Source organism: Tamandua tetradactyla, chromosome 26 (genome assembly GCF_023851605.1).
Source record: "Tamandua tetradactyla isolate mTamTet1 chromosome 26, mTamTet1.pri, whole genome shotgun sequence".
Classification (NCBI taxonomy): Eukaryota; Metazoa; Chordata; class Mammalia; order Pilosa; family Myrmecophagidae; genus Tamandua; species Tamandua tetradactyla.
The window spans coordinates 5398624-5415753 of record NC_135352.1 but is presented as its reverse complement, the minus strand read 5'-3'; the positions used below and the strand labels follow the sequence as shown (position 1 = coordinate 5415753).

At 41.1% G+C, this 17130-nt stretch overlaps 1 protein-coding gene across 6 annotated transcripts; it reads right to left on the bottom strand.

Moving 5' to 3' along the window:
* Positions 1 to 434: 434 nt before the first annotated feature.
* On the bottom strand, positions 435 to 11282 carry GOT1L1 (glutamic-oxaloacetic transaminase 1 like 1). Of its 6 annotated transcripts, none has more exons than XM_077144148.1 (9): positions 11147 to 11282; positions 6678 to 6859; positions 6248 to 6359; positions 5888 to 5997; positions 5586 to 5678; positions 5326 to 5476; positions 4673 to 4838; positions 1033 to 1175; positions 435 to 630 (listed from the first exon to the last, which is right to left on the bottom strand). In XM_077144148.1, the coding sequence occupies exons 2-9, from the start codon at positions 6852 to 6854 to the stop codon at positions 455 to 457; spliced, it is 1128 nt and encodes a 375-aa protein (XP_077000263.1). In that variant the 5' UTR covers positions 6855 to 6859; positions 11147 to 11282; the 3' UTR covers positions 435 to 454. The 6 variants fall into 6 exon arrangements, with proteins under 6 accessions (XP_077000263.1, XP_077000259.1, XP_077000261.1 ...); XM_077144144.1 differs by lacking the exon at positions 11147 to 11282 and adding an exon at positions 7536 to 7789; XM_077144146.1 differs by lacking the exon at positions 11147 to 11282 and adding an exon at positions 7536 to 7789 and having other exon boundaries at positions 435 to 622.
* Positions 11283 to 17130: the final 5848 nt, after the last annotated feature.

The following is a 17130-nucleotide window of genomic DNA, read 5'->3' as shown; positions in this document are numbered from 1 at the left end:
CCATCTATTAATATCTAAATCAATCCCTACCTCCTCAAGAAATCTTTCCCACATTGAAGCATTTATTTTCTGCAGTCCTGATACACTTACTATTTATATAATCCATTGTGACTTCTTTATTACATGCAGCTTCGAAATGTTACTCAATTGTTTCACATGTCTAAGACTTGTTTCTCAACAAGACTTGATGCACTTTGTGAAGAAGGGCTGGGCTGTACCTGTTTTTTTATTCCCTTCTATGCCCAGTTCTTGGCAAAGTAGTTGCTCAATAAATATGAGATGGTCGCTGAAGACAAACACTCTCTTCTTCTTTGGGCCTTTGTTCTCTCTTTGCTGAGGCCAGACAATGCCCATGTAGGCAGAGAGAGAAAGGGCTTTGTAAAGAAATGAATTATGGTAGTAAATGATCTAAATCAGCACAAGATATTTGCAAAGAGTGAAACTTTTATTCCAATTATAAGTCATTTATTTTCTGAAGACATTTCACTGGGCCCCTTGTGGAGAGTACAGCCTCATTAATGCTCTGGGTGATATAATCTATGTTGTTGGCATTGATACAGGTAAAGTTGATCAGACTGTTCTTGGGGATGTAGATATGCTTCTTCTTGACCAGATATTCCACCTGTTGGACTAGCAATAATCACAGAGACTCAGAACCTGGAGTGATCACCAATAGCTCTCTTTTAGCCCAGGGCAGATAATGAGAGCCAAGAAGGGTCAGCATTTATGGGGTTCTGGAAGGTTCTTTAAGGCAACTCCACTTTCTTCAGGAAAGAAACAAAATCTGGAGCAAAGTTAGGGACTGGGTACCCAGTCAGTGAAGTTTAATCCTATGAAACTAGCCCAAGGTCATTAAAAAAAAAAAAAGAAAGAGAAATAAATAAATAAAATAAAATAAAACTAGCCAAAGGTCGTTAAAAACAAAATAAGAAAATGCAAAAAATAATAAAGAGAAAGAAAAATAAAAATAAATAAAATAAAAAACTAGCCCAAGGTCAGAAAGGAGGGAGCCGCCCCCTCCTAAATACTTACAATTGAGTCCAAGATAGCTATGGGTCCCTGTCTGGGCAGTGATGTGATTCCAGTTGCCAGGTGTTCCCAGGAGCCGGAGCTTCTCCTTCACCTTTTCCTTGATCAACATGATGTTCTCTACAACCTCTTTTAAACTGTACTTCCTGCCAAGGAAAGACAGAAGAAAATGAGAGTGTTAGATTTCCCCTGCTCTCAAACCTCCTCATTGACACCCTACTCTTCTTTATCTATGTATTTATTTATTGACAAATCTTTACACACATACAGTCTATACATGGTATACAATCAATGCCTCACAATATCATCACATAGTTGTGTATTCATCACCACAATCATTTTTAGAGCATTGTTTCATCACCCCAGAAAAAGAAATAAGAAGAAAAAACTCATACATCCCATATCCCTTACTCCTCCTTCTCATTGATCACTAGCATTTCAATCTACCCAACTTATTTTACTCCTTATCCTTCCTATTATTTATTCATTTTTTAATCCATATTTTTTTTACTCATCTGTCCATAACCCAGATAAAGGAATATCAGACACACAGTCACATTGTAAAACTTATATCTTTCCACTGTCATCTTCAAGAATCAAAGCTACTGGAACACAGCTCAACAGTTTCAGGTACTTCCCTCTAGCCACTGTAATACACCATTAACTAAAAGGGGATATCTATATAATGCATAAGGATAATCTCTCAACTCTGTTTGAAATCTCTCAACCACTGATACTTTATTTTGTCTCAGTTCTCTCTTCCCTCTTTTACTCAAGAAGGCTTTTTCAATCCCATGATGGTGGGTCCTGGCAAATCCAGGGAGTTCTATCCCATGTTGCCAGGAAGAACCCCACTCTTCTTACCTTCAGAAGCCCCCACCAAAGTGTCAAAGGACACATCAGTGGGGCTCTGTCTCTGAGATGGAGATGAATGGGACAAAAGATGGGGTGGGGATGGGGTGGGGATAAGTGGTGGCTAACCTATATTAATTTAAGCAAACCAAGCAGACTCTTAGGCAGATTTTTCCAGAGTAGCAAGCCCCCTGATCTGCCCTAATCTCCTCATGCAGTTTGGAAGAGTTCAAAGAATTCCACTGGTCTGTGTTGAAAAAAAAAATGTCCTATTGCTGGCTCCCTCAAGGTAAACCCTGGCATAAACAATGCCATTGGTACATAGTAGGTCTTCAGTAAATGGTGATGAGTAAACTGATAAATGAATGGAGCAAAGAGGTTATGTGGGCAGAAAAAGAAGCATCCACTTATAATTATGCCTAAGAGTCACCCCTAGATAACCTCTCTGGTTGCTCAGATGTGGCCTTTCTCTCTAACCCTTGGAAGGTGAACTCATTGTCCACCTCACATTGGCCATGACTCCCAGGGGTATAAACCTCTCTGGCAACATGGGACATGACTCCCAGGGATGAGTCAGGACCTGGAATCATGGGATTGAGAAAGCCTTCCTCTTCTTCTTTTTTTTTTATTAATTTTTAATTTTTTAAAAAAATACTAAAAAACACCAAACAAATGCAAACATTCTTAACTTTTGATCATTCCATTCTACATATATAATCAGTAATTCACAGTATCATCACATAGTTGCATATTCACCACCATGATCATCTCCCGGAACATTTGCATCCATCCAGAAAAAGAAATAAAAAGAAAACAGAAAAAAATTCACACATATCACACCCCCCACCTCCCCCCTTCACCGACCACCAGCATCCCAATCCAGATCTATTTTAACATTTATTCCCCCATCATTCATTTTTATTCCATATGCCTTACTTATCTGTCAACAAGGTAGATAAAAGGAGCATTAGACAAAGGCTTTCACAATTACACAGTCACATTGTGAAAGCTATATCATTACATAATCACCTTCAAGAACCATGGCTACTGGAACACAGCCCTACATTTTCAGGCAGTTCCCTCCAGCCTCTCCATTACATCTTGAACAACAAGGTGATATCTACTTGATGCGTAAGAATAACCTGCAGGATAACCTCTTGACTCTGATTGGAATCTCTCCGCCATTGACACTTTATTTTGTCTCATTTCACTCTTCCCCCTTTTGGTCAAGAAGGTTTTCTCAATCCCTTGATGCTGACTCTCAGCTCATTCTAGGGGTTTTCTCAATCCCTTGATGCTGAGTCTCAGCTTATTCTAGGATTTCTGTCTCATGTTCCCAGGAAGGTCCACACCCTTGGGAGTCATGTCCCACATAGACAGGGAGAGGGTGGTGAATTTGCTTGTTGTGTTGGCTGAAGAGAGAGGCCACATCTACACAACAAAAGAGGTTCTCTTGGGGGTGACTCTTAGGCCTAATTTTAAGTAATTTTAAGACCTATCCTTTGTGGGGTTAAGTTTCATATGAACAACCCCCAAGATTGGGGGCTCAGCCTATAGCTTTGATTGTCCACACTGCTTGTGAGAATATCAAGAATTCAACTTGGGGAAGTTGAATTTTCCCCCTTTGAGAAAGCCTTCTTGACCAAAAGAGGGAAGCGAGAATTGAGACAACATAAAGTTTCACTGGCTGAAAGATTTCAAACAGAGACTAGAGGTTATCTTGGAGATTATTCTTAAGCATTATATAGATATTCCTTTTTAGTTTATGGTATATTGGAGTAGCTAAAGGGAAGTATCCGAAACTGTTGAGCTGTGTTGCAGTAGTCTGGATTCTTGAAGATGATTATATAACTATAGAGCTTTTACAATGTGACTGTATGACTGTAGAAACCTAGTGGCTGACACTCCCTTTATCCAAGGAATGGACAGATGAGTTAAAAAATAAGAACCAAAAATAAATAAATAATAGTGGAGTTGGGGGGAGTAAGAGTTTTTAAAAATTGGGTAGATTGCAATACTAATGGTCAATGAGAGGGAGGGGTAAGGGGTGTGAAATGTATGAGTTTTTTCTTTTTCTTTTTTATTCTTTTTCTGGAGTGATGCAAATGTTCTAAAAATGATCATGGTGATGACTACACAACTATGTGATGATATTGTGAGCCATCGATTGTCATACTTTGGATGGATTGTATGTGCATAAGATATCTCAATTTAAAAAATATTATATATCTGTTCTAGTTTGCTAGCTGCCGGAATGCAACACACCAGAGATGGATTGGCTTTTAATAAAAGAGGATTTATTGTGTTAATTCTTCAGAGGAAAGGCAGCTAACTTTCAACTGAGGTTCTTTCTTACATGGAAGGCACAGGGCAGTCTCGGTTGGCCTTCTCTCCAGGCCTCTGGGCTCCAACAACTTTCCCCAGGGTGATTCCTTTCTGCATCTCCAAAGGCCTGGACTGAGTTGCAAGTGCTAAGATAAGGTATGCTGAGCTGCTTGGGCTGTGCTACATTGTGTTCTCTCATTTAAGCACCAGCCAATTAAGTCAAACATCATTCATTGCAGCAGGCATGCCTGCTAGCCGACTGCAGATGTAATCAGCCACAGAGGAGGTTCACATGCCATGGGCTCATGTCCACAGCAACAGAACTAGGTAACTTCACCTGGCCAAGTTGACAACTGAATCTAACTACCACAATATATAAGAAGCATACAGTACAACCAGATGAATCAGCAAGTCTGTAGGTATCCAAGGTTCTGCCCATCCCCTCCTGTTCCACCTTTGCCCTTACCATTCTGCATGCAGAGCAGGATTACTGAGGATGGAGGTGACGATGCGGGCACCTGTGGTAGGTGGGGTTAGCCACAGAGCCTGAGTGTAGTTCTTCAGCTGGGAGAGGACACACAGCAGATGCTGGTTGTTGAGTGCCACCACCACTAGGATCCCCACTCCTTCATCTGCAGCATTGAGGACAGACAACCTCATCCTCAGTCTCCTGATTATTATATAATTATCATTATCATTATTACCAGGGCCTTCACCTCTGACAGTAACTCTGCCTCAACCTTGCAGAAAGGAGGGTTAAACTATGGAGACCTCATTCCAGCCCAGGAAGGCCCATATCTGGCTCCAGGAAGTTGCTAGAAGCTTCTTCAGAAAAGGTACCCATCAATAAGAGTCTTAAAGAGTTGAAAGGTTACTAAGTCCTTCCCACTCATCTTATAATTGAGGAAAAGGAGGGAGAAGGTAGATAAATTATTTAAGTAGGGTCTGTTTTACAGGCTGATTTTAGTAGCTGGGTTGAAACATCTTTCCTTCTGCTTCTATGGTGCTCTCTCTGGCTCTCCTCAGAGGGTAGAAAAGAAGAAATGCCAAAAACATCTGTGTCATGAGTGTGGCCCCACTTCAGCACATCTCCCTCCTCCTCCTGGCTCATGCCCATACCATAAATGCCAAAATTCTTGGACAGGGACTGGCTGCAGAAGAATTCAAAGCCTTGAGACACAAAGGATTGTAAGATTCTAGTATCCTCGTCTAGGTCACCAGTGGATAAACCTTGATTGGGAATGTCAAAAAATGGGAATATCTGCTTGCTCTGTAGGAGAAAAGGGAAGTAAATAAACTCCTGCATGAGAAAAGGATGAGATGGATGGAGGAGATGGAGCATGGGGAGGGAGGGAAGTAGGGTGAGAGGTTGGACTCACCTTCATGGTGGACATTAACTTTGCCCACTGACTTTGTGTCAAATTGCACTCACCGATGCTTCCGATGACAAGGACACTGCTAGGTGAGGCCTGCTACAGGTAGAGATGGTCTCACCAGGGGCCCACTACCAAGTGGTCCTGGCAGCAGGGCATTTGGGGTGGAAGCATTTCTCCATGACAGTTCCCACTAAAGGTCTGGGCAAATCAAAGTCTAGGAAAGGCCTTGGATGATTAGAAGAGTGGAGGGTGGAAAAGAAAATGGTCACATCGGGGGAGAAATTTCCGAGTGGGGGCCCTCTAACCTCCACCACGTTGAGAAGCATGCTGTGGTCTATGCACAGCTTCTTGGGGTCCCAGAAGGAGTACTCGTAAACCATAAATCCCATGTCCTGGAAGATGAATCCATGCAGCTCTGTGGGAACACAGACCCCCATCAACCAGTACATGAGAAACAGAGAGATGGAAGCAGAGGTGTTACAGAGCAGGCCTGAGGGTCACTGGCTGAGGTGGGACAACAAAAAGGACAAACACATGCACATCTGGGCTCATCTGCCATTTCTCTTGTGACAGAGAGTGAGCACAACAGAGAGGATGGCAAATGGGGTGGGAATCACGAGCATGGGGTGGGGATTTCTGTCACACTCATCTTGGATAACACTCACCCTTTTGCAAAGAAGTGATGTAAATTGTTCGAGCATCCCGGTACCAAGTTCTGAGAAACCGGGCCCCAAGCTGAAATGCACCAGTGCTGCCAACAGTGTGCAAGCCCCCTGCCTGCCAAAGCAAAAATGAACAGAAGCAACGCCTTAAAATAAGTCATGATAATAGTGAGAGTAATACTCAAGATTCAAGTCCTTCCTGCCTTTAAAGAACTTTCCAATCAGCAATGCAGGGTGGTAATTGGGCACTGGATTTGGATTCTGAGCCTGGCTCCGTCCTTCAATGGCTGCAAGCTATGGACTCCCTGAGTCACAAATGTCTCTTTTGTCAACATCAGGGGGCCTTTTAGCCCCGTTTCAGGTTTAAGATTGTGTCATTGCAGGTCTCCACTTCCCGCGGTCTGGGTTGGTGAGGAGAGGGCCCTCATCTCACCCTGTTCTCCACGATGGCTTCGCTGTGCTTTCCAAGGAGCAGTTCCAAGGAGGCATGGATGAATGACTTCATGCCCATGGCAGGCATGTACTCATAGTTGAGGGACGGATCCTGGGCAATCTGCAGTCGGAGCTTGTTTACCACAGGAGAGATCCAGGGGTGGCCTTCGTCCGTCATGCAGACTGTGAAGGAAATCGCGGAAGGAAGTCCAGATGCCCAACCTTGGGGCCTCTGATATGGGCTCTGCAGACAGCCCACAAACCACCTATCCTGGGTTTTGGAGGCTTTGGAAAAGTTGCCTATGAAAAGAAACTTTCTTTTTCCTTTTTAAAACAATGTGCTGCTAGTAAATGTCTACTTTTTGGCTTTTTCAAAAAAAGACATAACCAAAACATGTCATTTTAAAGAGCAAAAATCATATGAAAAAATGAAAGTTATAGACACATGAGACTAAACATAGATAGCCCCAACTTTCACAGTGGCAGGGACCAGTCACATATCAGAGGATGTTGGGAACCATTTTTGGTATAGGAACAGAGGAGAGAGAAAGAGTGAGTGGGCAGAAGGAAGAGGCTGAAGAATGCATCAGCCCCGTGCTGGCTCCAAAGTACAGAGTTAGGGAAGAGGACATAACTCTTGCCTAATCCCTGGAAGCCCCCAGAGAAGGTAAGAGAGCATGTAAGGACCTGGGGACATTTTTTGTTCTTTCCATCCACTCAAAGCTGGGAAGTTCTATTAGCAAGCATAGACTTGTCCACCTGCACAGGCTTGGGCCCTTGTCTCCCTCCCCTGAAGTACTGACATACAGCCCTCCTAAGATATGCTAGGACTTATACTCTAAAACTACCAGGTGTCTACCTCTGTAGGCCAGGAACATCTTCTTAGGGTCTTCATCTTGTTTGTAGCTCTTTAGCAAACTGCCTTCTAACTTGCGGGCCAGGGGCACATCCGTGAACACCGAAAGGGTGGGCATGACTGTGATTAAAATGGAGCTAAGACTCTGGCTTTTGTTCCAGTGTTCTTTGCTTCTGCCCAGGAGCTTTCCTCCAAGCTTGGGTCACTTGGGCCTGACTCTTCCCAGAACCTCGGCAGTTCCAAAGCAGAGGCACTGGACAAATGGTTCCCAGAGCAACAGAATCTCACACTCGTGTTCTCCAGGGCCTGGGGCACATTCCATGGCCCTTGAGGAGAATCCCCTGTGAGAACGGGCAGGAGGACACAGAACTCCCAGGTACTTCTCCCTAACTCACCTTGCTCTAGCCTCAAGTCGCCCAATCCAAAACAGCAAGCCAGAACCTTAGAAGACAGAGGAAGGCACGCAGCCAATTTGCCAAATGAGGGCTTCCCCTGCAGAAGTGAAAGCCTCAGATCAAGAGGTGAGGGATAAGCTTGAAAAGTGTCTACTTTCATTTTGCAAAAGTCTCAGGATATAAAAAGCAAAAGAAACAGTATTTTCTCCCATAATTATTTTTTTTAATGATCTGGGTTATGTTTGTAGATTCTATAGAATATACTAGTTCATACCATCAGAGGAGACATATGAAAAATATGCACAGAAGCATTATTTGTAATTGTTGAAAACCGAAGATTTTTATTAATCCACAATAGGGTGCATAAATAAATTGTGGTATAGACAGGCAATGAATTGCTGCACAATAAAGAAAATGAATAAACCCATAATACTCGTAACAACGTGGGGGAATTATAAGAAGTTATAATGAGAAATAATAAAAGCAATTCCTAAAAAATGTATACAATATTGTCCATTTATATATACAGAAAATCAATTGGTGGTGTCATAACAGGTAGTAAAGCTATAAAGAAAAATAAGAGAATGATTTCTACAAAATCCAGAATAGTGGTTACTTCTGGGGGAGGTGGGCCTGAGCTGGTGCTGGAATAAAAAGTGGGGAGCCCTGGTCTTTCTCTCCCGCAGGGTCTGGGAGATGGGCACTGGTGATCGCTTTACAAACATTGTATAAATTGGGTCCTACGGTCGATACACACTTTCATGTTATTTTTCACAATATAATGCAATCTGGATTCACATATTTCCTTTAGAACTCTTTCAAAATGATTATTTATTGGATGTAGGATATACTTGAAAGTATAAAACCACCTCTTTTTTCTTCCACAGTCATTTTAAAATTTTTTTGTATGTGGAAACTGTGGTTTTCAAACCCTGTTTGTTGATAAGCTATTGATTGACTGAGAGACTCCTCCAAAGTTACTTTTTTAAAAAACATTTTTATTGAGAAATCTTCACACATGTATTTTATACATGTGTACAATCAATGGCTCACAACATCCTCACATAGTTGTGTATTCATCACCGTGATCATAATTTTGAACATTTACATCACTCCAGAAAAAGAAATAAAAAGAAAAAAGAAAAAACTCATACGTACCATACCCCTTACCCCTCCCTTTCATTGACTGTTAGTGTTTCCATCTACCCAATTTATTTTATCCTTTGTCCCCCCTATTATTTATTTATTTTTCATCCATGTCTTTTTACTCATCTGTCCATACCCTAGATAAAAGGAGAAGCAGACACAAGGCTTTCACAATCATAGTCGCATTGTGAAAGCTCTATAGTTATACCATTGTCTTCAAAAATCAAGGCTAATGTTTCTTGAAGATGAATGTATAATGATATACCTTTTGCAATGTAACTATGTGATTGTGAAAAAAAAAACCCACCTAAAATTGAGGAATTGTAACCCATGTCAGACTCTGAAATATGTTCTACAACTAATTGTGGTGCTGTGCTTTGAAATTAATAGCTCTTTTGTATATATGTTATTTTTCACAAAAAAAGGAAAAAGGGTTGATTATGATGATAAAAATGTATTTAAGCCCTCTAGCCTCCTATTCTCTGGAGCAGCAAAGAAGGCAAAATATGAGAGGATTCTAAGAGCCCATGACAAACTCTGGGACCTGTCCTATAACTACTTATTGAAGAGTGCTTTGAAAACTGCTACTTTTTTATACCTTTGCTTTGTATATATGTTATATTGTAGAATAAAAAAAGTTAAAAAAATCAAGGCTACTGGAACACAGTCAACAGTTTCAGGCGCATCCCTCCAGCCACTCCAATACACTATAATCTAAAAAGAGATATCTATGTAATGTGTAAGAATAACCTCCAGGATAACCTCTCAACTCTTTTGGAATCTCTCAGCCACTGACACTTTATTTTGTCTCATTTTTCTCTTCCCCCTTTTGGTCAAGAAGGCTTTCTCAATCCATTGATGCCAGATCCTGGCTCATCCCAGGATTTCTGTCCCATGTTTCCAGGGAGATTTAGACCCCTGGGAGTCATGTCCCATATGGGGGTGGGGGTGGGAGGGCAGTGAGTTTGCTTGCCGTGTTGGCTTAGAGAGGAGCAACAAAAGAGGTTACTGTTCTAGTGGACATGACCCAATGGCATGTGAACTTCCTCTGCGGCTGATTACATCTGCAGTTGGCTATGAGGCATGCCTGCTGCAATGAATGATGTTTGATTTAATTGGCTGGTGCATAAATGAGAGAGCTCAATGTAGCACAGCCCAAGCAGCTCAGCATACCTCATCTCAGCACTCACAGCTCAGCCCAGGCCTTTGGAGATGCAGAAAGGAATCACCCCAGTGAAAGTTGTTGGAACCCAGAGGCCTGGAGAGAAGGCCAGCAGAGATCACCCTGTGTCTTCCCATGTAAGAAAGAACTTCAGCTGAAAGTTAGCTGCCTTTCCTCTGAATAATTAATGAAATAAATTCCTTTATTAAAAGCCAATCCATCTCTCGTGTGTTGCATTCTGGCAGCTAGCAAACTAGAACACCTCATGATAGTGTTCCTTTTTGTAGCTGTACAGCCTTCATTCATAAGTATACACCATCATTTGCCATTCTACTTCTCCATCAGTGCCTCCTTCAGCCACTTGCATTCATTGAGTATCATGTAGAAGGCTCAAAGTCCACGGTCCATCAACATTTTCAATTTTAGATAATTTCATTATTCCCAAGAGACAGAAAACCAATAAAAACCCAAATGAAAGAGGAAATCTAAACTTCCTCTTAACTCTGTGCCTCACCCCATTATTTACCTCTGAGCAGCATTTGATTTTGAGGAGTTCCCATTTATCTATTTCTTCTTTTGTTGTTTGTGCTTTTGGTATAAAGCTTAGGAAGCTACATCCTATTATGAGGTCTTGAAGATGTTTCCCTACATTTTGTTCTAGAAGTTTTATGGTGCTAGTTCTTACATTTAGGTGTTTATTTGTATAGGGTGTAAGGTAAGGGTCCTCTTTCATTCATTTGGCCATTGTTCTAGTTTGCTAGCTGCCAGAATGCAATATACCAGAAAAAGAATGGCTTTTTTAAAAAAGAGAATTTAGTAAGTTGCTGGTTTTCAGTTCTAAGGCTGAGAAAATGTTCCAATTAAAGCAGGTCTATAGAAATGTCCCATCTAAGGCATCCAGGGAATGATACCTTGGTTCAAGAAGGCCAATGACGTTCAACGTTTCTCTATCAGCTTGAAAGGCACGCGGCAAACATGGCAGCATTTGCTGGCTTTCTCGTGGCTCTACAAAAGGGACTCTCTCCAAAATGTTTCCTCTTTTAAAGGATTAATGGGTGGAGTCACAACTCCATGGAAACTACCTGATCAAAAGTTACCACCCACAATTGTGTGGGTCACGTCTCCATGGGAACAGTCATAATGCTTCCACCTAGCAATATTGAAGGATTAAAGGACATAGCTTTTCCGGGGCCCACCACAGATTCAAACTGATACAGCCAATGACAGCCAGTTCTCCCATACTCATTTATTGAAAAGACTGTTTTGTCCCAGTTCAGTGGATTTGGGGGCCTTGTCAAGAATCAGTTGACCATTTAGTGGTCCATTTCTGCATTCTCAATTGGATTCCATTGGTCAATACTTCTGTCTTCATGACAGTACCATGTAGTTTAGACCACTGTAGCTTTATAATAATTTTTAAAGTCAGGAAGTGTTAATTCCCCCAGTTTGTTCTTCTTTTTTAGGATGCTTTTAGCTATTTGGGGTCTCTTTCCTTTCCAGATGAATTTGGCAACTAGCTTTCCCAAATCTTCAATGTAGGTTCTGGTAATTTTTATTGGTACTGTGTTGAATCTCTGGATTCATTAGGGTAAAATTGGCATCTAACTATATTTAACCTTCCTATCCATGTGTAGGGAATGTCTTCCCATCTATTTAGATCTTCTTTGATTTCTTTTAGCAACATTGTATAGTTTTCTGTGCACAAATCCTTTATATCCCTAGTTAAGTTCATTCCTAAGTACTTGATTCTTTTAGTTGCTATTTTGAATGGAATTTTTTCCTAAACTGACCTCTCAGTTAGGTCATTGCTTGTGTATAGAAATGTTACTGGTTCTTGCACATTAATTTTATATCCTGCCACCTTGCTGAATGACCTATATATGTCTGTTAAGTCTAATTCATCCCCCCTTCTTTTATTTTTTGCATGGGCAGGCACCAGGAATTGAACCCGAATCACCAGCATGGCAGGCGAGAATTCTGCCACTGAGCCACTTCTCACCATATCCCCTTCTTATTTTTTTTTAAGAAATATATTTTCCAATAGAACAACTTTCAAAGAATGTTAAAGAAAAACAAAAGCAAAGTTTTTTTGTGGTAATCTTCCGTTTACCAATATCACAATACCTGGGTCAATGCCAGACAACTGTTCATATTGCAAGAGGATGGACATGACAGTGGTTCAGGGGTAAGAGCCATGGTAGTGTTCTTAGGACAAATTCTTCACTGAGAAAATGGGAGGATGTCTTCACTTAGCTAGACTCAGAGTCTTGAAAAGCTGGAGGAGCAAAGTTCACCATTAGCCCATTTTTCTCCCTCCCCAAACATGGTAGAATTTCTCCAAAGGAAGGTACTTATGGTTCCATCCTTCTCCTAGTCCATCTCCTCGCAGTTTTGGGAAAGTGTTATTCATCAATGAAATTCAGATTTGGGCCCAAGGGGAGGCCTGTGGAAGAAGAGCTCACTTGCATCATCCAGCAGCTGGAAGAGAAGCCAGAGGTACTGTGGGTGGCACTGAGTTGATGCAAAGCCCCCCCCACCAGGGGTATGGGGTTCTTTGTGGAAGAAAAGGAAATGTCCTCATATAGATTGTGGTGGCGAAGTCATGGCTATGTGATTATACAAGGAACATTTGATTTTTTACTTAGGTTGGATTGTATGATGTGTGAATAAAATTGTCGTAAAATGAACAGAGAGGGGGACTTCCAGGAAGATGCCAGCGCAGAGTGGAGTGAGTTCACTCCTGCTCTGTGAAACAAGATAGGGGATGGTGAGGAAATGACCCGGTTTATGCCCCCACGGTGAGTAAAGAAGGAGGGACTTTAGGCAGTTTTAGAGAGAAGAGCAGCGAGGGGAGGACAGGGAGAGTGAGTGGGTCTGGCGACTAAGATCCCAGTGGGCTGTGGAGCATGGGGGAGGTGCGATAGGAGGGAGCTGATGGTCCTCAGCTCCAGCTTCACAGCTGCTGGCTGGGGAAAACTCCCTATGTGGTTGTAGTATACAGCACCCGTGGGGAGACTGGAGATGAGTCAACCAGCCAACACAGGGGTGGGCCTCCGGGCAGGGGGAAGTGATCACCTGGCCAGGTGCGGGAATAGCCTGCCTGCAGGCCTGGTGTCTGGCAGACCTGCCAGCACTGGGAATCAGGTGATCCCCCAGGATCTGGTCAGCTCCCCAGTCCCTCTGACAGAAACTGGCCAAGGGGCACCGTGGTCCAGGAGCAGCCCCCTTGCCAAACACGCTACACTTTAGTGGCTTCTGCCAGGAGAGGTAGGGCTGAGGGAGGGGCAGGACTGAGGGAGGACACTTGGGTTCACCACTTTCTGACCAGATGCAGTAAATGCAGGTCAGCTGCACCAGATGGGAAGAGGGGACTAATGGAGGAGGAGTCTCGCTATCACTACCCGTTAGGGAGAAGGGGTAAGTGCAGGCAGGCTAATTCCCATCTGCTTAGGTTTAATTTTTTTTATTTTACTTTTTCTTAATATTCTTTTTTCTTTCCCCCTTTAAAAAATATATTATTTCTATACCTTTTTATTAGTAGTATAATTGTTCTTTTTATTATTTTATTCTTTATTTTCTATTTTTTATTTAACATATTATTTTTCATTATTCTATTTCATTTATTTTTTTCTCTTAAATTTCCTCCCCTTTTGGTGGGCACCAGACTGATTTCACTCCCAGTATATCTGGGATGTCTCCTTTTGATTCTGGTGCCTACTACTGTTGAGGTATATTTGATTGTTGTTCTTGTTTTTGTGTTTCATATTTTTATTATATTATTATTTTATTTTATTATCTTTTTTCTTCTTTTCTTTTCTTTTTTTTTTTTTTTTGGCCATAGGCTGGGAGCCAAGCTTGGGTCTCCCACGTGGTGGGTGGTGCACCCCAAACTAGCTTCTACATAGTATCCTTCTTTGTTTCTTTTAAGTGTTTTACATTTGAAGTCTAATTTGTTGGATATTAGTATAGCTACTCCTGCTCTTCTCTGATTGTTATTTGCATGAAATATCTTTTCCCAACCTTTCACTTTCAACCTGTGTTTATCCTTGGATCTAAAATGCATCTCCTGTAGACAGCATATAGATGGGTCCTGTTTTATAATCCATTCTGCCAGTTTATGTCTTTTGATTGGAGAGGTTAATCCATTAACATTTAGTGTTATCACTGTAAAGGCACTACTTTCTTCTACCATTTTGCCTTTTGGATTTTACATATCATATCTAATTTTTCTTCTTTTTACCTTTACTGATGGTCTTCATTTCTACACTCTTCTCCACATCTCTCTCTGCTGTCTTTTCCTATCTGTCTCTAGAACTATCTTTAGTATTTCTTGTAGAACCAGTCTCTTGGTCACAAATTCTCTCGGTGACTTTTTTGTCTGAAAATGTTTCAATTTCCCCACCCCACCCCCTTTTTGTGCATGGGCAGTCATCAGGAATTGAACTCAGGTCTCCAGTATGGCAGGCAAGAACTTTGCCTGCTGAGCCACACTGGCCTGCCCCCTCCTCATTTTTGAAGTACAATTTTGCTGGATATAGAATTCTTGGTTGCTGGCCTAGCTTCTAATAGATCCTTAAGTAGAATTGTATCCCCTACATGAGATCTGGACATTGATTTGGCTGAGAATCACTGACAAAGTGCAAAAGGAAACATTCATCAAAAAACCAAGTAAATACAAAACTTTTGAATAGTGAAGGAAACCAATTTGCAAAATAACCATATCAAGATAATCAAATGCCCCAAACACGACAGAAAATCACAGAGCACTTGAAGATCCAGGCAGAAATGACCCAGCCAAACAAGCAAATCAAAATTCCAGAGGACACAGAGATTGTAGAACAACTACTCAAGAATATTTATAAAGAGATAAAGGATATCAGGAAGACAACAGAAGAGCATTAAAGAAGAATTTGCAAGGTTAAATAGAAAAAAATGGCATACCTCACAGAAATGAAAGATACAGTAAACTGAACTAAAAATATACTGGAGACACACAATAGCAGATTTGAAGAAGCAGAAGGAAGAATAAGTAAGTTAGAAGATAGAACAATTGAACTAGAGTGCCGAAAAGAAAAAATGGGAAGAAAGATGGAAAAAATGCAACTGAACCTTAGGGAAATGATGGGCCACAAGAGGCATCAAATATAAGAATCATTGGTGTCCCAGGACAAGAGAAGAGTAAAGGTTTGGGAAAGTTAGTTGAAGATATATAATCAGGGAAAATTTTCCCAAACCATATAAAAGACATGAATATGCAAGTCAAAGAGGCCCAGAAACCTGCAAGTAGAATACCAAGACACATACTAACCAGACTGCCACATGTTGGAGAGAAACAGAAAATCCTGATAGCAGCACAACAAAAGCAAACTATTACACACAAGGGAAAGAACATAAGCCTACTTCAGACTAATCAATAGGCATCATGGAAACAAGAAGGCAGTGGTACGATATATTTAAGAGCCTGAATGAGAAAGGCTTTCAACCAAGAATTCTTTATTCAGCCAAGTTATGCTTTAAAATTGATAAAGATGGAACCCTGAGTAAGACATGAGATTTTTTAGGTTTGTCCAGAGTGATGCCTCAATAAATCCCAGAGTGATTTGAACAGTGAATTAAAAAGTATTTGCAGGGGCGGGCCGCGGTGGCTCAGCGGGCAAGAGTGCTTGCCTGCCGTGCCGGAGGACCCCGGTTCGATTCCCGGCCCCAGCCCATGTAAAAAACAAAAAACAAACAAACAAAATATAATAAAACAAGAAAATGTTTAAAAATGTTTCCCTTCCTTCCATCCTTCCTTCCTTCTCTGTCTTTCCTTCCTTTCCTCCCTCTCTCTTTAAAAAAAAAAAAAAAAAAAAAAAAAAAAAAAAAAGTATTTGCAAAGTCCCCTTAGGGGAATGGTGAGAAGGGGGGAAAATTCAACTTCCCCAAGTGAATTTTCTCACAAGCAGTGGGGACAACCAAAGCAATAGACTGAGCTCCCAATCTTGGGGTTTGTTTATATGAAACTTAATCCCACAAAGGATAGGCTCAGCCTATTTAAAATTAGGCCTAAGAGTCACTCCCAGGAAAACTCTTTTGTTGCTCAGATGTGGCCTCTCTCTCAGCCAACATAAGTAAAATCACTGCTCTACCCCTCTCTATGTGAGACATGACTCCCAGGGGTGTGGATCTCCCTGGCAACGTGGGACAGAAATCCTAGAATGAGCTTGGACTTGGCACCAAGGGATTGAGAAAACCTTCTCGACCAAAAGAGGGAAGAGAGAAATGAGACAAAATAAAGTGTCAATGGCTGAAAGATTCCAAACAGAGTTGAGAGACTATCCTGGAGGTTATTCTTATGTATTAAATAGATATCACCTTGTTAGTCAAGATGTAATGGAGAGGCTGGAGAGCACTGCCTGAAAATGTAGAGCTGTGTTCCAGTAGCCATGTTTCTTGAAGATGATTGTATAATGATATAGCTTTCACAATGTAAGTGCATGATTGTGAAAACGTTGTGTCTGATGCTTCTTTTATCTACATTATGGACAGATGAGTAAAACATATGGATTAAAAATAAATAAATAATAGGGGGAATAAATGTTAAAATAAATTGAGTAGATTGAAATGTTAGTGATCAATGAAAGGAAGGGGTAAGGGGTATGGTATGTATGAATTTTTTTCTGTTGTCTTTTTATTTCTTTTTCTGAATTGATGCAAATGTTCTAAGAAATGATCATGATGATGAATATACAACTATGTGATGAAAAAATGTTCATATTGTATGTTGATTGGTTTTATTAATAAAAATTTTTAAAATAAAATAAAAAGTTAAGAAAAATTGATGGAGAGATTAAAATCCTAAAAGACAAAGAAAGATGGAGAGAACTAGTCAACAAGAGATGAGCCCTACAAGGAA

Coding starts and splice junctions, on each gene's coding strand:
- GOT1L1 (XM_077144144.1), bottom strand. CDS start 7,650: ATGCCCACCCTTTCGGTGTTCACGGATGTGCCCCTGGCCCGCAAGTTA. Junction 5,998..6,247: donor CATCACTTCTTTGCAAAAGG/GTGAGTGTTATC, acceptor GTGTTCCCACAG/AGCTGCATGGATTCATCTTC. Junction 5,679..5,887: donor TGCTTCTCAACGTGGTGGAG/GTTAGAGGGCCC, acceptor CTCTACCTGTAG/CAGGCCTCACCTAGCAGTGT.